Source organism: Onychomys torridus, chromosome 9 (assembly GCF_903995425.1).
Source record: "Onychomys torridus chromosome 9, mOncTor1.1, whole genome shotgun sequence".
Lineage (NCBI taxonomy): Eukaryota > Metazoa > Chordata > Mammalia > Rodentia > Cricetidae > Onychomys > Onychomys torridus.
Genome location: NC_050451.1, coordinates 108,303,809 through 108,331,188, shown reverse-complemented (window position 1 = coordinate 108,331,188; position 27,380 = coordinate 108,303,809). Strand labels below are relative to the sequence as shown.

Sequence of the window (27,380 nt, the reverse complement as noted above, 5' to 3'; positions counted from 1 at the left end):
CTACACGCAGCTCTCTACAAGAGACAGCTGACCAGAGCTAGGGAGAGCTCACAGACTCTGGACTGACAGGTGGGGAGTCTGCAGGGGACCGAATAGGCCCTCTGAATGTGGGTGACAGCTGTGTGGCCTGGTCTGCTTGGGGGGCCCCTGGCAGTGGGACCAGGATCCATCCCCGGTGCATGAACTGGCTTTTTGGAGCCCATTGCCTATGGTGGATGCCTTGCTCAGCCTTGATACAGAAGGGAGGGCTTTGGTCCTGCCTCAACTTGATGTGCCAGACCTTGTTGACTCCCCATGGGAGGCCTAACCCTCTCTGAGAAGTGGATGGGGGGTGAAGGGGGGGATGGGGTGGTGGGAGGAGGAACTGTGGTGGTATGTAGAATGAAAAAAATTAAAATAAAAATTAAAAAGAAAGAAAATGGAGCAGGGAATACACTCATACCTTGGGCTCAGCTAGCATGCCTTCCCCATCCATGCTTGGAGCCAATTCTGAGGCCTTGGAAGGTCACAGCGTGTAGTGAGGTTGGTGAATGTTCGTCTAAACCAGCTATCAACAGAGGGTGCTCATGCTCACCTACTGTCAAGCTACCCATTTGAAAAAATACTGTAAAAGTTACAGGATTTGTGTCCTCAGGTAGCAATCAGCTCATGCTTTAAGTGTGTTGGTTGATCTATGTAAAGATTTGAGCACAGGGAAAACACCTAATATGTGGTTTGCATTCAAAGCATACTGATGACTCTTAGAGTACTTGGGATAATCTACACATTGACCACATGTACATATGTTTTAAAATTATTCCTTGATGTCTTAATGGGAGCTGTTATTAATGGTGCATTACCAAAGGTGTTAATTCCCAAGTGTGGTCCACTTAAACTTGAAACAATATGTAACAACACAGAGACATCTTCTCAGTTAGCTTTAAAATGACTTTGATTGGTTGTGAGAACTGCATTCTGGAGTTCTATAAATTTTACTTCTAGCATAGATTTAATAGATGTAAACAGTATTTGAAATTTATACAGATACTTGGCTTTCATGTAAACTTACTTTTTTCCTGGTTTCCTTTCAGAGAAGTATTGATATGGGCTTAGGAATGTAAACCACTGTGAATAAAAATTCAGACTTCAAAAAAAGTTGTATTTCCTCTCAAGGCATGGGGAAATTGGCCATATTTTGAATGGATAATACAAATTTTCATTTTGAATTTTCTTCTCACTATTCTCCCTTTTCTACAGGAGTGAATTTAATACCATCCTTGGTAAGAAACTTTCATGGTCAAATTACTTTGTTAAAAAAAAAAGTTAAACTTCAACTTTAAATACATCTTTCATATCAGATTAGAATGCTATCAAGTGCTTGAGTGGTGGGGTTTGAAAATGAGTGATCCCTACCTGGATTCCCTGGGAGGCAGGAGACCGTCACACACAGACTTTATTAAAGAACACTCAGGACCGGTCCGTGAGGAAGAGGAAGAAGGCAGCCTGGGTGGGTAGAGGCTGCAAAGCTTACCCCAGCAGGCCCTGCTTGTCTGGGGGAAGGGAGTCACTGCAGAACGGTTCCAGGCTGGGCAAAGCTGCAGGTCAGTAGCCTTCCCTTGTGCACCTGGACAGGGGCCACCCTGAAGAGGGAGGGAGACTTTGGACAGGGCATTCTCTTTAGCTCATAGGATTTTAAAAGGAAGCTGTGGGCACGGGCTGACTGCTTAGCACTCTAGGCTGTGGGAAAGAAATGCTTCCCCACAGCACCCATGACTCCATCTTTTTTAAGTTGTTTGTCTTGTGAAAGCTGACGTTGCCCCCTATTTTGTTTTTAGCTTGTTGAGATAAGGTCTTGAACTCCTTGATTCTGCCTCTGCCTCCCAAGTGCTGGGATGACAGGTACAAACTACCACCGCCTGGCTCCCTCCAGTGTTGGAGTACCTTTCATTTCTTTGCATGGGGAACATCTTCCATCCATTCTATTTCATTTCATTTATTTGTGTGTGTGTGTGTGTGTGTGTGTGTGTGTGTGTGTGTGTGTGTGTGTGCGCGCGCGCAGGAACTACTAGCACCACAGTGCATGTGTGTGGGTCAAAGGACAGCAGTGTGGAGTTGCTTCTCTCCTTCACCTTTCTGTGGGTTCCAGGGACTGGACTCTGGTTCTCAGGCTTATGGAGCAAGTGCTTTACACTGGCCCTCCCTCAGCCATCCTAACCATCCACGCCTATAGTTACATTCCTGTGTTTCTTGTGTAACAGGAGTTTGCCCCTTGCCCAGCTCTGTATTTATTGCTCCTACAGCCCATTTCTAGAGCCCTCTGTGGAGCCCTCTGTAACATTTCCAGTTCTCACCAGTCTGTGTGGACTTGTGACTGCTTAGTGATTTGGAAAGCAGCAGGAAACACCTCCAATATATATCTTGTGTTTTGCTTGCATCTATATTTTCTCCCCTAAAGTAGATTGTAACTAGATTATGGAAACTTCAGACAGTTTTATATTCTAATAAGGAAGTAAATTATTTGTGTGTGTGTGTGTGTGTGTGTGTGTGTGTGTGTGTGTGTGTGTGTTTTCTGGCACTTTGGAACACACAAATTAAAGGCTCAAAATATTATTAAATGATTAGGTTTCTAGTTAGTTCCTCAGGCAGGAAAGTGATTGGGTGTAGGCAAAGGTAATTGTATTTCCTGTTTTAGATTTTTTTCCTGTCTCTCCTAATACCACTAGTGATTCATCCATCAGACATTTATTAAATGCTAGTATGTTCCAGACACGATTTTCTTTCCTTCCGTCTGTCCCTCTCTCTCCCAGCCCCTTCCCTTCTTTCTTTTCTTCCTCCCTCCCTTCCTTCTCTCTCTCTCTCTCTCTCTCTCTCTCTCTCTCTCTCTCTCTCTCTCTCTCTCTCTCTCTCTTTCTCTCTCTTTCTTTTTTTCTTTCTTTCCTTTGACAGGATCTTACACTATAGCTCAGAATGACCTGGAATTCATAGTGATTCACCTGCCTTAGCCTACTGATTGCTAGGATTACAGGCTTGTGCCACTGAAGTCAGAGCTGGATACCATTTTCAGTAAGGAGGACATGGTGATGAACTCCATCATAGTGTCACAGTCCAGTGAGAGAGGTAAATCATGCATCCACATCAGAAATGAGAAAAAAACCATTGCACACCATGGTAGGTGCTAAGAGAGCAATGCACATAGACGTGAGATGGAAGGAGCCATCTGAGAGCCAGGGTGAGGTGACATCACCTTCGGAAGAAACAGACTCAGCGCAATGGGAGACAAGAACAAAATCCATGGATTCAGGAGGCAGAAAGTACTCCATGTGTTTGCAAAGTAGATGCTAGCAGGACTGAACAGCAGGTGGTCCAGGGTGGGAGTTGTGGTGGTTTAAATGAGAACCCCTCTTAGGCTCATCTGTTTGCATGCTCAGCCTCCAGTTGAGAACTCTCTGGGGAGGATTAGGAGGTGTGGCCCTGTTGGGGGAGGTGTGTCACTGGGAATGGGCCTTGAGGTCTTAAAAACTCCTGCCAGGTTGGTGTCTGTCTACCTGCTGCCTATGAAGCAGGATGTAAAGCTCTCGGCTACTGCTCCAGCACCATTCTTGCCATGTTTCTGCCATGATAAGGGTCCAACCCTCTGAAACTGTTAAACAAACCATCAAATGCTTTCCTTTATAAGGGTTGCTTTGGTCATGGTGTCTCTTCACAGCAAAGGAGCAGTAACTAAGACAGGGGCAAAGCACAGGCTGAGTATGGTGATGCCGCTCATCAAGGAAACAAGATTGAATTTTACCAAAATAGTCTCAGGAAACCAGGAGACAATGAAGCCATTCAAAATGCATTTCTGTTGTCATTTGTTGGTTTGTTTAAAATAGAGGATGATGGCAGACTTTCCTTGTTAGAGTGTAAATAACCTAACATCTTTTAGTTAGGATCTAGTTAGGGAAAGTAAGAAGTTTCAGCATCAGGACATCCCACATGCTTGAGTCCTTTACAGACTCAGGAGGGGCCCCAGCAGCTTCACGGGCTAGGCTGAGGCCTGGGATGCTGCATTTCCAGCAAGGCCACAGCAGTTCTGTACCTGGGCTGAGGTCTTCACTTGGAGGGCCAAGTTGGAAAGCACTGAAATCACTCGTCAGGCCTGTGTGGATGACTTTGGCTAAGTTATTGATACATTATCCTTGGCTTCTCACCTGTAGATAAGGATGTTCATAGAGAGGCAACCATAGACCCAGTGTAAGGATTAAATGAGACATTCCATGTTAAGAAGTTACCCTAGAATATGGCCACAAAATGTTAATATTTGTTTTTGTTGCCAACATATAGACAACTTGACTTTTCTTTTTTTTATTAATTAATTTTTTAAAATTTGTTTTACATCCCAACCACAGTTTCCCCTCCATTCTCTCCTCCTGCTCTGCCCACCTCCTCTCTGTGCCCCCCCCCCACTCCTCCTCTGTTTCTGTTCAGAAAGGGGCCAGCCTCCCATGGGCATCACCAAAGAGTGCATGTCAAGTTAAAGCAGGACCAAGCTCCTCCCCTTGTATCAAGGCTGGACAAGACAACCCAGTATGAGGAAGAGGTTCCCAAAGCCAACTCAAGCGTTAGAGACAGGCCTGATTAAAGCGAGAAATCCATGGAGTCTGCTTAAAGGGCAAAGGAATTTATTAGGGAGAAAAACTCACTGAACAGAACAGAATTGTCACAGGTTCTGGAACGCTGTTCCAGCCGCCTGAGTCAGTCCTACATGTAAGCCCAGGAGGGAGAGAAGGGAGAGTCTATGTGTGTCTGAGGTCTTAAGGGTAGCCCCGAGCCACACCCCAGGAGCAGGTACTTCAAGGTCATAGGTAGGTAGGGCAGTTACCTGCTGCACCTTCAGGGTGGTGCTTCAAGGTCATAGACAGAACAACTATCCACCACAACTGATCCCACAGCTAGGAGTTCCACAGACAGACCAACCTACACAACTGTGAAACAAAAGTCTGTGTGTGTTATCAAGTTACTGTGAGGTCCTCAGGGTGGGCCTTTATAGACATGACTGGTGTCTATATGATGATGCGCAGCTGGCGACAGGAAGGGAAGGCCAGGTGACAGCCACGGCAGAGACTGGAGTGGCGGTTCCACAAGTGGGGGATGACAAGAATTGGGGGTGGCCATCAGAAGCTCAAAGAGTCCAAGAAGGATTCTAGCCAGAGCCAAGAGAGGTCCGTAGTCCCACAGGCACCTTCAGAGCCATTAGAAATGCATTTCTATAATTGGAAACCAACTTCTCTGTCGTGTCTTGTCAAGGCAGCCCAGGGGAGGAGCTCCTTCTGCTGTTATTGCATTGTTTACTTTCCTTAATGCTCTGATAAGAACCTGAGAGCTTGCAGGGTGTTTATTTCTGTTACTCCTAGCTGCAAAACTCAGTGTTCAAGTGCAAGAGCCTTTGGGGAGCATTCTGCATTGAAACCAACTTCCCCATTTACTTGATAAGGGTCAAAATGTATTCTTCTAAAGTGCATCTTGCTGTCTTAACTCCTGTGAATATGTCTATATTTGAAAACAGTCTTGCAGATATTACCAAGTTAATCCAAGGTCATCAGTGTGGTCCTTCATTCAGTGTGACTGGTGTTTTTATGAGGCAATCTGAAGAGACATACAAGGACACCATGTGACACCAGAGGTAGAGGCTGGAGCAGCATGGCTACAAGCCAAGGATGCCAAGGATGGGCCGCCCCCACTAGCAACTAGACTGTCCAGAAGGATTCTACCCAGAGCCTCATGAGGAGCTAACAGAGAGGCTCTGGTGGGCAGGGCTTGGACTTTGCTTGTGTTCTTGTCCCCTGAACTGCTAAGATGTCCTTACTCTGAGCTTACTGAATATTTGTTGAGTTGATATAATTGGAGGCTTCCACAAAAAGAATGAGGCTCATTATTATCATTATAAATTTCCTATAATTTAGTCATAGGCTTTTGGCATTAATTGTCATTGAGGAAAGAGAAGAGATGCCCCTTCATTGTCAATAAATGGATAGAACAAGGAGATAAATAATTCTGGTGGGGCCCAAGCACTCATTTGAGCACTATTTGAGGGGGAGTAACTGATGGCCAGCAAGCAATTGTGTGTCATGGCCTGCTCCATGGGGCTGTTACATATCCTCTTACTTAAATCTCATTATGTCTCAGTGAAATAGACTCAATTGTGAGGCTCAGATTATGTATGAAGAAAATTGATACTTATAAGTTGTTCAAATGAGACTTGAGAGTTAAACTTGGGCAGAAAATCAGCTCTTAGCCACTAAGCTTTTGTGACATGCAGACGCTGATCTTTCCTTTCTTTAGATCGAGAAAAGAATTTGTCATTACAGATTATTAATATTTGGATCATACTCCATATAAATATGCAAGAGCTCTGGGTATGCATTTATTCTGTGCTTTGCTTGGTACATCTGCATAAACCTAATCAATTTATCCAGACACGTCTGGAGCTCTGGAGGCTAGTGTTCTTTAAGCTACTTTGGATGCATTTTCTCCCTCTCTAAGTCCATGTATTTCATATTTCAATGCACGGACTCAACTTGAGCACTCAGTTGAGACCAGGGAAGGGGTCCCTAGCAACCACTGCACTTGGCTTGTGTGCTCATGAGAGCTTTCCTGTGAACAGAAGAGTTTCTAGCAAAAGAAAAAGACTGACCTCATTTCTACTGTTTCAATGTGCATCCAAGAACCAATGTAGATCTCTTTTGCTTACATCAACCAGAGGCCTGGGAAGATGCACAATCAAGTCAGGAGACAAAAGCAGACAAGAGCAGCAGCCAACTTCTCAGCCTCTCTGGACACCACTGGATTTTAGTGGGATGCTTTCCATGTGTGACCTTTGTGCAGAAATCCATTCTCTCTGGCTATTTTCCCCCAGACATTTAAATCACATCTTCTCAGCGACTATATCTATGGGTCTGACTGCTCTGTGACTTCATGGAACATCATTATTGAGCAAATTCCAATAGCTTTCATTCTGTCTTATTTTAGGGGAACCATGTGGAACTTGACAAATCTAAACAAAACTGGGATACCCTGGAGAGAGAGTACTTCTGGTTCTAATAAAGAATTAAACACTGTCCTAAATGTCTACTTTGTAGTTTGTAACTACAAAGTATTTCTTATTACATTGTATTCTTGTGATGGGGAAGAAAAGCTTTTTATTTGAAGTAATTTTTTTTTCTTAAGTTTACACTTCACTTTAAGCCTACATGCATATTGTGCTCAGAACTATAAAGAAAGTTTAGCTTGGAGAATGCCACAAAGTAAGTTCTCTGCAACATGGCTGTGGAGTCAGAATGAGCCAAGGCTTGAAGTTCCAATCCATGAAAGGGTTGCCTAATTTTCATGAGTTTTTATTTCTCATCTACATTGTGAGTATAAGGAATCCTTCGTAAATCTTGAGATTGTGTAAAATACATGTGAACCAAGTCAGTCACTGCTTCTACCCCATTTCACGGAACAGCTCAATGTGTGGGGGTATCTGAAATGACCTTATTAAAATTAAGTTAGGTAACACATGCAGAAGTTACAAGCAATGTGCTGGGAAGACACCTCCAGGTGGCAGGCAATCAGCTTTTGAAGGAACTGAGACAAAAGAAGAAATGGAAGTTGTGTGCTGTCTGGCCAGGCATGTGGGATGTGCTGGGCAAAGGTGCTGGGCAGAGCTATGGCTCTCCATACCTGGATGGAGGGGTAGACATTGAAAGGCACTGTTGCCCTAGAATCACACTGTACATATGGTGTGCATTTGCTGTGCTCTGCATCAGGAATGTTTGCAGCAGCCGGAACCACTTGTCAGTTCTTAGCAATTCTCTTCACTGACACAGCATAGGCTTGATGGAAATCTACACAGACTGTTTACCACAGGGTTCGGAGCCTGGATCTCCTGCCTGGCCACTCATCCCCCTCACCTTCTCCACCAAGGAACAGAGCGAAGTCATTATCAATTCATTCTTTGTGAATCACATTTATTCACAATGACTCAGTCATTTCTACGGACAGGGAAGCACCCAACAGCCATAGTTGCTCAATTTCTCACACTCGGAGGTTTTAAACGGGGAAATTACCCTTTAGGGAGTCAGTGTGTTGAATATTTCTGATGCTTTAGAAGCATCAGAATGTTGAAGAATATTTCAGTTTGCCTGGCTGCTCCTAATACCAGTGTTGAAAAAAAAAAACAAAAAACAAAAACAAAACCAAAAAACCAAAACCAAAACCAACCAGCCAACCAAATAAAATCCACCAAACTTTGGTTAAGGACAAAGAATGAATTTCTGGGTCTTAAATATCCTTTTTATTAGTTCAAGATGGAAATAATATTTTTCATTTGACAGAGCATTACATAAGACACCTGACATCTTATATCTCAATACTTTTATGCTAAAGAGATAAAGCAGGCTGCTTTCATATCCTCTCAGGTTTGAGATAAAGGGCTTTTTTTTTTAAGCTTTATTGTTATTTATATGTGTGGGTGATCTGCCTACATGTATCTTTGTGTACCATATGCACGCAATGCCCGTGGTGGCCAGAAGAGTGTCAGATCCCCTGAAACTGAATTTACAGACAGTTGTGACCCCCATGTGGGTGCTGGGAATTGAACCCACGTCTTCTGGAAGAGCAGCCAATACTCTGTTTTTTTTTTGTTTTTTTTTTTTTTTTTTTTTTTTAAGGTTTATTTATTATGTATACACTGTTCTGCCTGCATGCCAGAATAGGGCACTAGATCTCATTACAGATGGTTGGAAGCCACCATGTGGTTGCTGGGAATTGAACTCAGGACCTCTGGAAGAATAGCCAGTGCTCTTAACCTCTGAGCCATCTCTCCAGCCCTGCAGCCAATACTCTTAAGCACTGAGCCCTCTCTCCAGCCCTTGAGATTCAGTCATAAGGGCATACTCTTGCTAGACTGTGGTTTGTGGACACAAGGTCACAGATTCCCTTCCAACTCAGGGTACTGCTTTGTTTTTTGTCTATGTGGCTAGGCCCTTTGCAAAAGCACTCACCTTTCTGTCCTCCGCAGCAGCTACAAATCACACTGCTCACTTAAGCTCCTTCTAGAAGCCTGGATCACAGGCTAATGGTCACTTTCTTTTCTTTTAATGAAACTCATGTTCTTTTCCCCTGGCCCCCCCTTTGCTTACTTATGTTTATATCTCTTGATTATTAGTCAGAATCACAAGGAAAAGGACTGTATAATGTTGTGGAATTATTTTAAGATGTGTTACATTTGTTTATGCTGTGGAACATTTGTTTAATGATGCAAAGATGTGTTGCATTCCTTTATGTTTCATTTGTTTAACTCTGTGAAGCTGTGTTACTGTGCCTGTCTAAAACTCCTGATGGTCTAATAAAGAACTGAAGGACCAATGGCAAGGCAGGAGGAAGGAATGGCAGGGCTGGCAGGCAGAGAGAATAAATAGAGGAGAAATCTGGGAGGAGAAGAAAGAGCAAGAGAACAGGAAGAGGACACTATGGGCCAGCCGCCCAGTCGCCCAGCCACACAGCCACCCAGCCGCCCAGCCGCCCAGCCACACAGCCACCCAGCCACACAGCCAGCGACCACAGAGTAAGAGTGAAAGTAAGATAAACAGAAATAAAAGAAAAAAGCGCAGAGGCAAAAGGTAGATAGGATAATTTAAAGTTAAGGAAGTCTGGTAAGAAATAAGCCAAGCTAAGACCAGGCTTATAATTAAGAATAAGCCTCTGTGCATGATTTATTTGGGAGTTGGGTGGTGGGCCCCCCAAAAGAGTAAGAACAAAAAATAACCAACATTTTGGTGTTCCACTGTGGGCCTGTATTTCCAGCAACATTGGATGGTGGGATGTATTGTTGCTCATGTTAAATGATGCTGAATGTAACTCCCCAGTGATCATTTTAAATTATTGTTCTTGCTGTGAAAAGCCAAAGCCCTGGGCTAGAAAGCTGACTCAGTGGATGCATGTGCTTGCTGCCAAGTCTGACAATGTGAGTTCAATCCTTAGGTCCCGTATCGTAGAAGAGAATCAGCTATCTCAAACTGTCCTTTGATTTCCACATGCACAGTAGTATGTATCCCCTCAGACGGAAGTGTGAAAGAAAAGAGCCGACGCCCGAAGCAAAAAAACTTAAGAAAATAATAAAACCAAAGCGTTGCCCATCTCCCATCTGAAAGTACTGTTGGTTCTTTGATATTATTAAGTGATATCTGCACCAAAGTAAAAACATTTCTGCCCAACTAATTATCTAAACAAGAAGGAAGCCCACACAATCCGTTTAAATGCTTCTTTTATTTCATTGGTTGTACATTGGGTGAGTGAACTGAATATTACAACCAAAACATAGAATTGATACAAATTAGACTCCTGTTTACACTGTAAGATAACGAATGAGGGAATTCTGTAAGAAGTGTTATGGAAAGATTTAGTAGAAATGTGACCAGTGGTATGTGGCTGAAAGAATATGTCTGTGAAGTGCTGTTACACCCTGAAAATCAAGAGTGAAATGGAGTCCCGAACAAGTGGAGTTAGTTTCCTAACTCCTGTAGCTGTTGAACTGACATCTTCCTGTCTTGGATATTGGTGATTTTGTTTTTGTAATTAAACAAAGCATTTAAGATTTATTCATCATAGTCAGACTTCTGAATATAAACAAACTTTTGGCAAATAATATTTATACAGAAAAATAGTTTTAGATCCTCTCAAATCCCAGAATTATTCTATAAAATTACATTATAAATAAATAAAAAGCAAAATCTGTTGTACATATATTTGTACATCTATGCATTTGCCTTGCCTCCTCCTCATTGTAAATGGCATATTTGACTCTCTGCATATTATAATCACAATTCTGGAAAATGGATATCATAGTAAAAAATACAGTCATCTATATTTGCTGGGGGATACAGGTGATGTTTTTGATGCTCCATTATTAAAGGGCTGAAAATAGCTATGTGCTAATAATTTTTAAAATAAAAATCATGAAATGAAAGAAAAAAAGACAGTTACAACAATTAGTCTACAAAAATATTTCAGTGATTCCCATAATTTACCTTTTAGTAATGTCTACTATCTTCTCCATGAGTTTAAATGAATAAGCAAAGAAAAAAATAAGTATGAGTGTTTTAGGCAAGTTGTAGCATAACTACATTGTTATAACTGAGAAAATTACAAATGTCAATAATACATAAAGATGGAAGCTATCGAAGTGATACGAGTTAGATACAATATCTTTCCACAAATTAAAACAAACACGATACAAGCACTACGCAAGATTATACTCAGAATGTGATTTTTCTTTTGATACAATTATCAGATCTATGATGTAAGATAAATAGATAGTAATTAGACTTTGACCAACATGAATTAAATGCAGAATTTTTCTCAATCAAAAAAAATTGATATGGTTGATGCCTCTAGTTTTCAGAACAGGCGATGATACCAAAATTTAAAATATTTTACATTCAATCTCAAAAGTCAAAATACTTCAATCACTAAAATGTCCACAAAGAAAATGGATGTTTTAAACAATTACACATAATGTCCATTTATAACGGCTGTTTCATTTCTTAAACAATAATTTAAAAACTATGTAGGTACTGTGTCGGCTATGTGCAACATATAAAATGTGAAATATGAAATATTTGGTACGATAGTGCTTAAAATAAACTTTAAAACAAACTTTCTGAACAAAATTTAATTGTATCGCTATTACCTTGAAGATCAACCAAGTATTTAAAAAAGTAAACAACATTAAAATATGTTTCATCCATATATAGTATATATATGTATGTGTATATATAATATGTATGTACTTGTATTAAAGTTTTTTATACTTTTGAGACATAAAATATGCTTTAAGGTGAAAGAATTAAAAGAACTATTTTTTTCCATGCTGTAGTTAGTTACAACCCTTTAATCCAACTTTTGAAATGCAAAAACAGTAATGGATATTTTAAAAAGTGAAACTATCTACCTCTTTTTTGTTTACATAGTAATTTAGATTAAAGTCACAGTTTACATCTGTAGTGACTAAACTCAGACGTACTTCAACTGGAATATTATACAGACCTCCCCACCTACAGCTTCCCTGTTGGACTAGGTTTTAGTTTAGAAGAGATATTCGGTAACAGGCAACCGGAGGGCGAGTTTGAAAGACCAATCCCTTAGATTCCACTAATTGGCATGAGCCTTTCATTCTTGTCAAGCTGGATGAAGTCTGGCAAAATCTAGGCACTTCTACAAAGTCTCTCTTATAAAACAACTTTAAAAATATACTTGTAAAATAATACCTTCAAGACTTTGTTGGGTGGGGTATGAAGCTCATACCGTGCAAAGTTCTTTTTTTTTTTTTTTCAATCTATGCAATGTTATTCCCATGATTCAGTGCGGCATCTCTGGGCAAACCGAAACCCACACTCTGATGTGTCCCCAGCAATTGTGCTTGAACTGCCATTCAGATTTCAGACCTGCGAGGCAGGCGTCTGTTTTACTTCACTTCTCATCTCTGACACAGTGTTCATCTCGTCAAGAAGTGAATCACACCCTTTGATCCAGTCAGGAAATGAAATGGTGGTGACTGGAGTTAGAATCGAACCTGCCCTTGGAATAAGTACTTACACTAATGCTAACTGTTTATTGCTAAATTTGAAATATTCTGAGTCGAAATGAGTATATTGGCTGGACTTTCTGCATCAGCTATAGTTACGGAGATAAGACAATATTCCTAGGACAGAAACTATGCTTAGAACCCTGTAAAAGAAAACCTCATCCTTTATGCCTTTGAACATCGCAGCTGGTCTCAGGTAGTTAACTATCTTAGGCTGGAATATACTAAGCATACCATATTTAATACTCATATATGACATAGCAGAACTAGCCTTAGGGTTGTGGTCTGTCCAGGAGAACTAAATTTAGCATGCAGTTTGTGGCAATTCTATCGAGGAGGAAACAGGATAGTATGTACAGTAACAATGTTTAGTTATTCTCAATGCAGATTCTTGGCATTCCATTCCATTTCTGTTGATTATTTCAGAATTATCTGTTGAAGAAAAAGACAAATGCAATTTAGACTTTCTGCAGGGAAAACAACAAGTTCAAGTCTTACTCTTTGCCAAAAGATACTTGAAAGTAGAATAATCTTCAATTTCTCATAATTCTGATACAACCATTAACTTTGTAAAATCTCCACCCTTCATGCTGAGGATTTCACATTTAGCAATTTCTTCTGTGTGGTTGTGGTAAGGAATGGTGACTCAAACACACAGTGTTCTCTATGGCACCATAACAGCATGTATGTGGGCAGGCAGTCTGTTTAGACCTCAGTCTCCTAAATCATTTGCTTCATACTTCTTTGCTATATGTTCATATGACTATCAAATTGATATTTTTTCTAGCAGTTAAGAAAGTCTAAGCAGAGAATTTATTCTTTGAAAGTTGTTTATGAACTTAACTATAAATATCTAAGACTTAATCAATCAGATAGTTTAACTATTAACTTATAATTCAAAGATAGTCTTACAAACATAATCTTGTTTCTAAGATATAACAGCAACCAGTTTCAAATGCAGAATATGCTTAAATGTCAGAGTAAAGAGAAAACGGATAACAATCTAATTAAGCAGTTAAGATATTCTTAAGAAACCCAAAAGCATAGATAACGCTCAAACAAGGCTTTAATAGTTTACTATTAAATTCAAGCTATGGTCCTCAGGATTAATCTCCAAGGTCCCCATCCCTGCTTTTGCATTACTAGATTTTGAACCCTGGGCCTTGCACATGCTAGGCAAACACTCTGCCACTGAGCTAAACCCCTCGTCCAATCATGTCCCTTTCTAACTCTATCCTTTTGTAAAGGTGAGAGAGTTTTGCCTATGTGGTCTATGCCATTAAATATCAAGCTTAAATATAAAATTTTATCAAAACTATTTGTTCTTTGTGCAATGTTTTGATTTAACTCTGCATAATTAATGAACAAAAATTTATTTGTTAAATAGCCAAAAATCTCCACGAAATAACTGAGAAAACTGCTATGATAAACATCCGCTAATACTGCTACACACCAGGCTTCAATTCCTAGTAGAAGGGCCATATCTATAAATGTAATTTATTATGCTATTATGTCAAAGTTTATGCATATGGATGTTTTTCCTTGAACACTCCAATAGTTCATATGTACTACTTTTAGTATAGCTAATTGATAAACATGTTCATCCTTTACTTTATTGAGACATACAGATGTATATAGAACTGATGAAAAAGGCTGACTTACAGAAAATATTTATGTGACATGAAAGTTCAAAACTTCAGATACCAAGGTTATTCATTTAAGATTTATTTACTTATATTTAGTTATATATGGATGTATATGTGTCTGTGAGTGAGGATGGTACATGTGGATGGGTGCCCAGAAGAGGACGTTGGAGATTCTAAACTGCCCAACCTGGGTGCTGGGAACCAAACTTGGGTCCTCTGGAAGAGGGGCAAGTTAACCACTGGGCATCTCTCCAGCCCCTACCCTATTTTTGTTCTTAAAAATAATTCCTTGGAATTTGAAGCTAATTTGGAAAATAGCATTCCTTGTTTCATATCTTGGTAGATGTGATTAAGAATAACACAATTGTTATATGTAGATACTATCACAAGATCTAGTATGTGAATGCATTTATCATATTGTCTTTGAATGATACCATTACAGTTAGGTAATATTTAGATTCTCCAAATAGATTATAACTTTTATTTAAGGTTTAGATAGTTAATTATTAAATAGGAATTTCTTCTATTTCATCCCCAGGCTTCCATGCTATCTGTACAACAGGACCATTTCCTAAGACAGCAAATCATGTCCTATTCCCCCCCCCTATTTTCCATTGCTGTAGCAAGAGATCCTGAAAGATTTAGGGGAATCTTCTAGTTTCTGAGACAAACATATAATAATGTGTATTTCAAAAATGCACAATCCTGCTTATTGGATGAAATTAAAAAGCCAGACAGAATGAAATTTACAAACACCTGGAAAGACAGGCACCCTACAGAAAGCTCAGTACAATGAGAATGGGTGGATTTGCATTATAGAAATTTACAACAATGCTTTGAACTTGTGTGTGACAAAGAGAAAACTGAGTAGCTGGACTGGAACTCGGTTTCAAAGTTGTAACTAAAAGTTTCCTAGACTCACCCAGCCTGCCTTTTCCCTCTGCTCCAGGCTACTCAAAAGCCAAAAGTGCCTTCTGGTGTTGCTGAACTTAAAGTCACGACTGCTACCTTGAATCTAGACCAGAAAATTTGCTGTTCAGGGCTGTACCTTTGTTTATTTGTGGAATGTATGTGTAGATAAAGAGGATGAGTTATACTCATTAGCAGCTGTGGACTTCAAGAGGTTCCAAAACTTGACCTTAAGGGTCAGGAAAGCATTCAATTTTTTTCCTTAGAAGTTGCATTTGTAGGTGGCAACATTTTTTCACGAAAGTATCATTTATTAATAATTTTCTTTTCTGAGAACTCTAACTTGTTGGGACTGTCTGAATGAAGTACACTTTAGGACAGTGGTCAACCTGAGGGTCAGAACCCCCATCTGGGTTGTATATCAGATATCCTGAATATCAGGTATTTATATTACAATTCATAACAGTAGCAAAATTAGTTATGAAGTAGCAATGAAATAATTTTATGGTTAGGGGTCACCACAACATGAACTGTATTAAAGGGCCACAGCATTAGGAAGGTTGAGACTTCTGCTCTAGGGTAAAGTGTCCCTTGGAAAAAAGTGACCCTTGGAAATAGACTATTAAGGCGATGAGCAGCAGTGAACTAATGCCACTCATTTCAAAATTGTCCCTTTGATCACTGTTTTTCACGTTAGGAGACATATAACACTTGGATCTGTGGTGTCTGGGTGCGCCATAGGAAGTGAAGATGGTGTTAGGAACTTCTCTTGAGTCAGATTTTATTCTTAATTGATGCTAAAGGGCTACAATTCAAAGATGAACCAATACATTTTGTACCTTTTTCCACTGGCTTGCCCCGGAGATTTTCTTCTATACTATCTATGTATATCCGACTACACCTCTTCAGCTCTCCACCTCTCTCTCTCCACCATTCTTCATGATGGTTTTCAGAGGTGCCTGGACATTAAGTACGGGCACAAGTCATATGCTTAAAAGACTAGGCTTCTAGGTGTTACAGGTGCCCTGGCACACACACGACAAATCTGATTTGGACAAACCCTGATTTTGAGTTTGTACATTTAAAAGTGGTTAATTACAATATCAGGGCTAGAGTGATAGCTTAGCGGTTAAGAGTGCTTCCAGCTCTTTCAGAGGAACCCAGTTCGGTTCTCAGCACCCACATCAGGAGGCTTACAACTTGCCTGTACCTCCAGCTGCAGGGGACCTGAGACCTCTGTCTTCAGCCTTTGTGGGAATTCTTACATGAACACACACACACACACACACACACACACACACACACACACACACACACCATGCACACACATTGAAGAACTTTTAAAACAGCCCATCAAATTTAAGCACAACAGGCTACATGCCAGTGCTTTCTTTCCTGCCTTTAGTCCAAGCTGAGGTTGCTACCTCAGGTGTCTATTTCAGGGCACTGTAGCCCAGACATTCTCAGAGGAGATAACTGAAAACTTTCATTAGGTCCGCAAGAGTCTGCGTACAAGTTAAATGGAGAGCTAGCTATCAGTTCTACTAAAGGACCTTCTCTGTTTCTGCCTGCGTTTTAGTGTGTACACTATTGGTTTTCAGTAGGCTCTGAGAACATCTATCACATATGAGCCTAGTTTGTGCTGTAGCCATATTTTGCAGATATGGAAGTCTGTGCAATATTAACTGTCTTGCACAACCAGATATTTGCTCACTTTGCTCCTGGCATGAGAATTCTCTTCAGGGCATGAAAATGGTGGCCTGTCTCAGACCCGTGCCAGGAATGAAGGGAAGCTGTGATTCCAAAGGCTTTTTTGTACCTCATAACATGCTAACTGAGAAGGATGCTCAGAAGAACCCCCTTGAGCCTGTGAATAAGAGAAAGGGGATGCCATAGGGCAAGTCTGGAGGAACCAGCCAGGTGCAAGAAACGGAGAACAGTGTGAGCTGTCTGAAGGAGCTAGTGCTGGCCATCAGCAATCACCTACATCCTACCCTAGCCTCTTCCCAGTGAATGCAAGAAACGTCTGCCACCCTACCCCACCAAAGAGCCACTGCGTCAGCCTCTGTGAAACACTGGCAAGCCGTGGCAGGAAAAAATCAAATGTATTTAACAAGACATATATCTGTGCATCTTCCTGGTGGGCGATTCCCTTAAGGAAGTAGTATTTACTATAACAGAGCTGCGACTAGAGGGACAAAATTCTTGAGTATGATTATGGTCTGTCATGTATGCTAAGTCAAAATTTTGAACTGAAAATATCATTTTCAAATCCCTTTCCCACTAACACGAGAACAACACAAAAATGAAGACAACTGATACCCACAAAATGTACGATTCAATTTAGAAAAGACAGATACACTTGACCTCCAATCAGGTGTGCCTTCACAAATCACTTGGGGTCCCTCTGTAATAATATGTGTGATGTGAAAACACCAGATGGTTGCAATCTACTTATTAATAAGGAAAGGAAATCATAATAATTAGTTAAACTTCATTCCTTAAGTTGCTGTATTTAAGTCTGATGATTCTCCTCGGTGTGAACATAGTCCATATGTGGGCTGATATTTTTTTGAAGAAAAAGCATGAATGGCTCCTGAAAGCGTCAGCTAGGTCTTCCTATCAGACGTGTGTGCAACCACTGACTTGTTCTTGTATCCTTAGTGACATGTGTGACATGAACGACAGCAAAAGTTACAAAGACGTGGTCTGGGTTAGGTTCTGTCTTAGGAAATACAAGCCCTTCAGGGTCAGTCAGTATGCAGTACATAGCACGCTGACCCACATGACAGAGAATGACCGTGTGTGGCTCAGATCCATCTGTGGCTGGATTCAGCAACAGGGGACGGTGGATGTATGCATCAGACCCACTTTGTGGAGGAGATACCCAACCAAGTCAAGACTGCTGCTTCCTGAGTTGAGCAATAGCTGTAGCATCCTCAGGGCAGACAGTGGCAGGAAAGTTGGTGGGATTGGGAGAGAATATCTGTTGGGGAGCAAACCCTGCAACTTCCAGACATTTAGTGTTCACCTCCAGAAGTAGGGCACTAGACCAGCAGACACCACCACCTAAAAAGAAAACACAATCATTCTGTCCTAGAATCAGTCACTAGCTATGAAATATTCACATTGTCTTGTCTCTTTCTTAATGATGATGGATTTAGGCTGAACCATCCATCACTTGCAAGAGATCTGGCCGGAGCGTAAAATAGTTGAAAGCAAAATAGTTTGTGCAGAAAAGGAAACACTGGATTTGAACTCATCAGTGCCATGAACTCAACTCCTGACTCAGCCCATCTTCATGCAGGAGAGTGAAAAAGAAGGCACATCATGGGATTGCTCTAGTGTTTCAGAGACCATGTATTAATGCCTCTGAGTTTATACTTGTGGACGATCTTTGGGAGCTGAATGTATATTCTCAAAAAAGCAAATTTCTACATGGCTTCTAGAAACCGTTCCACTCCCTACAGAAAACACTCAGCCGGGTGGTGGTGGTGTACGCCTTTAATCCCAGCACTTGGGAGGCAGATGCAAGCTACCAAGTGAGTTCCAGGAAAGGCACAAAGCTACACAGAGAAACCCTGTCTTGAAAAACAAAACAAAACAAAACAGAAAACACTCATTGCCAAGATTCAGATATCTTATCTTCAGAGATGGTAGTTCAAATACTAGACTCGTTAAAAATAGCTTTGCTTAATTGATGTGGATGACATTTCAGTGAATACACTCGTGCATCCAAACCACTAAACAATGAAAGAAGAGCAAGGAATGTTTTCTTTAAATCTCCCCCATGACTAGCCACCAAATGCTGACTCTGGGGAGGTAAATAAAATATACCTTATAAAATATTTGTATGGCCTTCCTGAACTACCAAAGAACCTCAGAGGGTCTTTGTATCATGAACTTCAAGCTGTGGAGGGCATTTCCAAGTCCTCAGCAAATTCCTCAGGATGGATGTCTAAATCATCTTTATGTTTCTGGTGTCTAGGATGGGGGTTGGGTACATAGAAGGCACCAGTATCTTGCTGAGTGGATGAATGCATAGGAAGTAACTGAGGACAGTGCCACATCGCAGAAGACCATCAGGTGAATTGGGGCAGCATGCAGTACAGGCGTGAGCAGGGAACTAAGACCACAGAAGATATCTCTGTAGCCTTTCAGGGTATGTGAAATATCCTGAAAAAATAGATTGCCCTCCCCTATAACTGTTTCACATCTTGTCATACAAGGATAGAAGGAACAGTTCTCTAGCTGGGGCCAGGATAACAGAGGGAAAACACGGCTGGCAAACAAATCTTCCACCTGAAGGAAATATCTAAACGAGGCAACTATTTTAGAAGGGTTTTTTCACAGTCACAGAGCTCTGCAACCATGGAAGACTGTACCCACAGCCACAGGGCTCTGCAGCTGCAGAAGGGTGTTTCCCTATTTTCTGAAACAAAAGTATTTTTTTAAAAAAAGAGACTTGCCTGTTGTCCAGCATCCTGATACTTTATTTCTTTACTTACTCTTCTGTGCTGGGATTGAATCCAGGTCTTGCACATGCTACAAGAGCTCTGTCGATGACGTAAGTCCCAACCTCTGTCCTCTCCATTTTCTTTTTATTACCCTATTGACTTTATGCCCTACTCAGTCTTCCCACTGTTTACTTTTCTCCCCTCCTTTGCTCTATAGCTCCACGCCTCTTCTATGTGGTCGCCATTACGGTCAGTTTCCTGATGTTATCAGAGAGGAAAAACCCACAGAGTATTCTGATTGCAGCACATAGATGTCTGCATATTTTTGGATCAGTGTAATTTGGTATTTAATGACAGTATGAATTACTGAAGCCAAACACAAATGTCTTCTGTCTTTTCGTGAAATGAGATTGAAATCACTAACTAAAACTACAATTTTAATGTCCATATATGTACACTTTCAAGTAAATACATTCTTCAGCCCATCTCATGACTATTTATAAATTAATTGTATCAAAAGTTCAGAGATAATTAGTGGCACATGCAAGGATACTTTAAAAAGCTGTCTTAAGATTGTTCTTGAGACAGGGTCTCATTTAGTCCAAGGTTGGCCTCAGACTTGCTAGGTAGTCAGGAATGACTTTGAACTTTGATTATCCTGCCTCTAACCCCGTTACTGCTGGCATTATAGGTGTGTGCTGCCAGGGCTTGTTTTCTGAGATGCTGCAAGCCGAACCCAGGGCTTTGAGCCTGCTAGCAATCATTCCACCAATCCCTTTATACCCCAGACTCTGGAAACAAGTCTTACTTGTTATTTCAGGGGACTATTGTGCCCAGGAAAGGCAGCATGCCACCACATTTAACTTCCTTTCAAATGTAGATTTTATTTGTGCAGAAGAGGTATAACCTGGGGTCCTGGGAGCAAATGGTCAAATTGACAGTTTCATTCCGAGAAAAGAAAACAGGTTGGATGACATGCCCCTAATATTTGGTTGTTCCTCCAAGAGCAGTTTTGTTCCAACTGTTGTTTTGCTTTATGCTTCCATTAATAAATGGAAGATGTTGGGTATATGTTCATATATATATGTATATATACATATATATGTATATATATAATCATGTATATGATAATATATACATGTCATGTAAAACATTAGTAACTGGGCTCTCTATATGAAAGGTGGTAACACAACCTCATTAAATATTATTAACCAAGTCCTACACTGACAAGTTATCAGGATAACATCTATAAGTGGAAGTTCCTGATTTGATAAAGCATCTACAACTCATATTAACACAAGTTGTGTGTGGAAGCATCTAGACTCTGTGTTCTGACTGCAGTGTAACTCTGAAGCACAGCTCTGGAGTGCTTTCACACTCAGGCAGGACTGGTCCTTACTCATGTGCTCTGAAATGCTCAAGGTTGCCCCAGAGTGACTGTTTCAGTTAGAAAGTGTATTTCCACACCACATATAATTCATTATAAATAACTCCTCATTTTACCAAATGCCATACAAATGAAATCACCAGATGGCTTTAAAAATGGTGTCCACAACTATTTATGTGGTTGAAACATAATATATAATGTAGGGAAGTAAGGGGCTTGCATATGCTTGCAAAGAAATTGCTAATGTACAAAAACCAGACAAAAGCCACCTCCCCTTACAGATGGCTCAGGTGTCCCCTGTGTTTGGAGAAGGTGGCCTTTCCCGCCACTGTGAATCCTCCTAACAGGGAAGGGAACTCTCCTCAGGTTCATCTCCTGCCTGACCTCCAATGATGGAGTGCAGCACCAGCTTACCCACGGGGAAAATCAAGACTCATGGGGGTTTCCTCATGCAACTCTATCAGCAAGGCCTCTCTTCCTCTTCCACCTGTGGTGAATCCTAAGGATCGTTTCCACTGTTCTCACTCTGGGGCAGTAGGGCTGCCCTCAGATCACCTTCCACCAACATTTACATTCGGTTGTAGATGAACAGCACATGAAATTCCAGTGTGTGTTCCCCAAGAACAACTGACTTTGACATACAAATGTGGATGAAGGTAAATATGGCGGGTCCCCTAGCCCTGTTCTTTTCTTTCCCTGGTTTTGGCCCTGTGGTGTTATTAAAAGCATATTAAAGGGTGCTGTGTGTTTATCCATAGAAGAAGAGCTGTGAGATCATGTTTGCTCTGCAGCTGTGAATGAAGGCAAAGACTAAAACCGAACCCTAGACTGGAAGGGTCAAGTGAGAGCCAGGAAGAAAAGCAGCAGGCAGGGTAAGCCACAGCAGAGCGGGGAGGGTGGTGTGGAGTTTATAGCCACCCAGGAACTAGTCTCAGATTCTGTTCATGTGCACACGTGTGTGTGTGTGTGTGTGTATGTGTGTGTGTGTGTGTGTGTACACATGAGTGTGGAGGCTTGAGGTCAATACAGGCAGGGTGTTTTCCTCAACTGCTCACCACCTTCTTAGGTGGGACAGGACCTCTCACTGATCCAGAGTTCACCAATTTGGCTAGATGGTCTGGCCAGCAAGTCCCGGAATCTCTGGTGCTCCAGTGCTGGGATTATGGATGCAAACCCCTATGCTCATCTTTATTTATGAATGTTGCAGATTCAAACAAATGACAAGCACTGAACTGCCAGAGCCATCTCTCCTCAGGTTTTCACCATACTGTACATCCCAGGGCTGTTCCACAGACTGTCCCTTACTGACTTGTCAATGGTGGACTTGAGCTATGTATGGCTCCTCTGTCTCCAGCAGGCAAAAGACAGAACAGGGCTTTTTGTTTTAGTCATAGTCTAGGAGTTAGGTTTAGACATGTGTCTTTGATATCTCTCTCTCTCTCTCTCTCTCTCTCTCTCACTCATCCCAAAGAAATAGATACTCCCATGTGCACGGACAGTGTTTTGTCCATACTGTTCTCCAGTAACCATGCCATGAGTCTGAACTACACTGTAAGGGGCATCTAGAGGGCCTGCTGTAGCCAAGGTTTCTGTTCTGCAGAAGGCATTCTGGGGACTGAGCTCACCTAAGAAGTCTGTTTGGTCAGAAAGAACACAAAAACCCATCTTTAAAGACCGTGTCTCAAGGCCCAGGAGCTCCCTTTGCAGTGAGTCTCTAGGTAACGTGGAGACCTGACCATCACTGCTGTCTACAGGAGAACTGAGCTCCAGAGCCACCTCTCAAAGAACTTTAAAATACACTTTCTAAATGCAGACTGTATATGTTAAAGCATTTCCCTACTGTATCAAAAACATAAAGCTGTGGCCAGATCATTCAAGCAAATATCCTAAAATATTTAGAATATTTTCAATAATATGTGTAGGAAGTGGGCTGTGATTGAATAGGCAGCCCACTCATGAGTGATTTCACTGGTAGAGACCTCTGGGCAAGGATGCTGAATTGAACAAAAAAATTACATGGAAAAGCTAATTTAGGTACCATATTATTAAGATTTTCTTTGTTGTATAAATGGATAATAATCAATGTGTCTATTATTTGCTTATGGTTATTTTTGATATAAAGTTTATCTTAAAGCTTTCACAGCTATGAGTTAACAACTCAAGAATGAAAAATGAATAAAAGACACCAGTGTCCAAGTTAAAAAAAATAAAAGACCTGAAGAAACTATTTTACTTTTTAAAAACAATCCGTTTATACAGCAAGTGCCAAGAAATTTCAGAAAGATTTGTTCACACAACACAGGATTTTTTTTACAACCATGTGGTTTTCCTCACAGTAATAAAGATTCAGATCAAAAAGAAAAGAAGGAAACTCACAGAAATGTGTTCCTGCAGTATTTGATATAAGGTCCCCAACATTGCTCACTGCCCTGCTTTTGTATCTGCTACCAGTGTCCAGCCTGGCATCCTGGGCACAGTCTGGCTGCAGTGCTTTCACAGTAGGGCAGAATGTGGAAGTCAGCACATTAGGGTCTGGCTTTGAAGGCGCCGATGGCAAAAACACCACCAAATGCTCCGTTCAGAGGTATGAACAGGAAGATGGATGTGAAGTGCTGGATGCGGAAGCATACCTTCCTGTGTTGGAATCTCCTCGGGCACTTCTCAAAGCAGCGAGATGCTGCAGCCGTCCAACACATTTTCCAGGACACTGAAGACCCTGAAACCCTCCTCAGTTCTTTGCCTGGTGTGTGTGTGTGTGTGTGTGTGTGTGTGTGTGTGTGTGTGTGTGTGTGTTGGGGGGGAGGGACTAATCTGGCCGCTCAATTGCATGAAGCTCTAGTATAAAGGGAAATACAGAAAGTAGACGTGAGGGTCAAAGTCTCGGCTAGGCCACCAACCGGATTTGTGAGCTGCCGAGCCTGTCTCTCCCTTGTAGTTCACTGGTACCTCGGTGTGGGGGGTATTTACATGACCTTACAACCAGCTCTCCCCAACACCACCTCTGGAAGTCCAGGAACCGTGGTGCAGGGCAAGAGGAAAGCCAGCGGAGGGGGCTTTACCAAGCAGTCACATTCTTTATTTCTTTATTGCCAAGTGTCCTCATCAATAGTCAGGTCTTTCTGAGGTGATCTGAATCCCATAATTACTTGGACTATAATTATTTGCACATTTTTCATTATCTATACCCTTTATTATATAAGGCCCATGAGAAAGGGGGATATCTTTTATTTGCCTTGGTCCCAGAATCCCAGCTCTATGGCTCCTAATATCCAGTGCTGAGAAGGATCGAGAAGTGACATACTGTCAGGGAATACACAGCAGGCTTTTTTTTTTTTTTTAATAAGCCCTGATGTCCCAGGATAAACCTCACTTCTAACCAACTTAGTCCACTGAGGAAAACTCACAGCTGTTCAGTCATCATCCTTGTGAAAACAGAACTCTTAAAGGGGCACATGGGGACAAGAGGGATTTTTATCAGAAGAAGAATGTAAGATTAGTAATGGCCTAATTCTCCGACATCTTTCTTGACAATTCTTAATCCCTTCTTCTTTGGAGAAGTCTTCATTTAGCTCTCTGTCCATTTAAAAACATGGTAAAGTATACATAAAATGAGATCTTTCTATTTTAAACACTTTAAATGTACAGTTCCCGACAGGGTCCGTTCCATGTGCTCCCTACTGTCACCGCAGTTGGCCCGGAGCTTGGCCTCTTCAGTGAAGCCTACACCCATTAGACACCAACTCTGGATTCTCCTTTCTTGACACCTGAGTTTTCAGTTCTGAGAACTAGACCAGGGATCTGGACGTGCATGACAGGAACACTCTCTACCAGTGAGCTACACTTCAACCCTGGCTCTCACTGAGACAGGGTCTCATGTAGCTCATGCTGGCCTTGGTCTTGAGACCCTCCTTCCTGCCTTAGCCTTCTGGGTGCTTTGGCGTCACACAGTGTATTTCACACTGTGTCTGTCTCTGTGCCTTGCCAAACCATAACCACCTTCCACCCCTACCTATCCTTCCTTCCTGTTTCTGGCTTTAAAATGGGATCCTCAGTTCTGCACATGATCCATCACCATCCTCAGCTGACTCTCTTTAGTTCTTCTGTGCTTTTACTTTGGAATAAATTGAACTTATAGCTGCTCATTTTTTTTTAAATGTCTCCCGCAGGGTGCTCACAACATTCTTTCTTAACTAGTAGCGCTCAGTGTATTTACTGAGGTTGATGTGGCCAGAGGTTCTATGGGGACAACAGAGAAAAACTATCTCGTTTTAAACATTTACTACTTACAAAATAAACAGTTCAAGTCTGGGGTGAGAGGACTTCCGGCTGACTCTTTCCAACATGCCCCACTGGCTTATTAGCCTGGAATGGCAGAATGGCACTCTCTTCCTCTGCACTCTACTTTTTGTAGCTGAGTTGAAATCTGAATTGTCAATCTTACCAGCCACAAGTATTTGCAGACAAACTCTACTACAGAATTTAGACTTTAAAAGGTTCTCACCTCTGTGAGAACTTCTGAAATGGCTGAAATGTTTAAAGGCAGCAGTTGAACTTTTTGTGTTCAGTCTTTTGGTAGTGCTGGGGAAGGAACCCATTCCCTCAGGCATGCATGACAGCCAAAGGCTGCCCTGCTGGATGACAGCAACTACTCCCTCTTGAGTCTGACTGGCAGGAGTTCTCAGCAGCCAGTCCCCACATGGACCACAGCTATGACACTTTCAAATGCTGGGGAGCACAGGAAATGCAGGCCTGCAGGCCGAGGCCTAAGCATATCCAGCCACCACATACTTGCTCGAATTGTGGGTCGTTTATTCACTACGATTTGTTCTCATCTGGAAAATGCATGAGGTACTTCACAGAGCAATAATGAGTATTAAATAAAATAATGCATATAAAGAGTCTGATATGTAATAGAGGTTTTTGATAACGGTTGGTTTATTTCCCTAAGGCTATTATTTCAGGGATCATAATCCTAAATCAAATTCAGTTTCAGTTTCTATTTAAATAGTTATTCAAATAATTCTATTGTGTACTTAGATATAGGTTTGAATGGTGCCTCATATGTTGGAAATATGCTGGGTTTTTTGATGAGACTAATGATTTTTAGAACAGCAAATGCATTTGCTTCCCTTTCTATAACATATATACTGGCAGTCACTGACAATGAAGTCAGACTGAATTTCTCTGATTTTTTTCATTGAAGTTTAGACTGTCATAACAGTCATTCTGCAAACTGAAACCTTTTATTGTAAAAATGCAATCCGCACCAGTGCTTGATGAACAGTGCCCACCACAGTGGGAAGCCGATACGCCCCGAAGGGCAGAATCTCTCATTCCTTAGAGTTCGACATGGGGGAACCCAGCAGCCAAGCTCAGTAGATGCATCCTCTGGGCAGGACATTCAATCTCTATTATTCCTGATATCCTTCCTCTGTATGATGGGAATTCAAAGTCATTGCACTCCTACAGTGTTGTGAGTATTAGCTGATGTTTTTAACAAGTGTCTGTGGACAATATTATAAGACAACATTAAACTACCTTTTTTATTTTTGCAAGTAATAGGAGTTGAACCTAGGACCTCATGCATGTGAGGCAAGTGCTCTTCCACTGAGCTGCATCCCCAGCCTTTGAAACTATTCTAATCTCCTAGTCAAAGTCACAAGATGTGAACATTTTCACAAGCTACATTATTTATTAATTACTTCTAGATCACAGTGCTTAGAGAAAATGACTATCTATGGACACGTCTGTGCACCCATCTTGTTAACAAATAAATATATGGGGTTCAACTTTCAAGCCTTCACTTCTCACATAGCTCTGCATAAGCAGCAGAAGCAGCAGGGATCTTCCAGCTCCTGTTTAACAAACTAACATATGGTCCCCAGCAAACAACTCTGAACACCCTGTCCAAGGCACAGGGCACCTTTACACACTTCTTAGGTCTCCTCTTCGAAATTTCTTTTCTAGTTCATGTTTCAGGAGTCAATAAGGGCTCAGAAAAGAACATGAGCAAAAGGAATCTATTCAAGCAATGCCTCCTGTCCAGAACCCACATAACAAGCAGTTTTCTGACCTCATCACTTATTATAGATCAACAGTGGCACAGATGGAAAAAATGATTGATGGAACAGTTGTGAAATTAATACTGGAAAAATACTTGTAGAAAAACAAAGGGTCAAGTTTAACTCCTCTGGGTATCTTTGATTAGTTACAAATCTTCCACATTCTAAGGAGGAAGCAAAGTTCCAGGCTATTCCAAAACAACTGATAGTTAGCAACTTGGTGTGAACCACGCTTTGATTGGGTAAAAGAGACCTAAAATGTGGCGTTAGGGGACTGAGTTTCTCATCCTTGTATAACGCTTGGTCTTTTGCTATAAAATGGCTATTTTATAGAAG

At 41.3% G+C, this 27,380-nt stretch overlaps 1 protein-coding gene across 8 annotated transcripts in view; it reads right to left on the bottom strand.

Annotated features, from left to right (window-relative positions):
* Window positions 1–10,247: 10,247 nt before the first annotated feature.
* Window positions 10,248–27,380, bottom strand: part of Mbnl2 (muscleblind like splicing regulator 2) — a 158,912-nt gene continuing 141,779 nt past the window's right edge. For all 8 annotated transcript variants that reach the window (XM_036199763.1, XM_036199765.1, XM_036199762.1 and 5 more), the window contains one exon: window positions 10,248–13,015. In XM_036199763.1, the coding sequence (XP_036055656.1) occupies window positions 13,001–13,015 (15 nt within the window). In that variant the 3' untranslated portion in view covers window positions 10,248–13,000. The remainder of the gene's footprint in view (window positions 13,016–27,380) is intronic.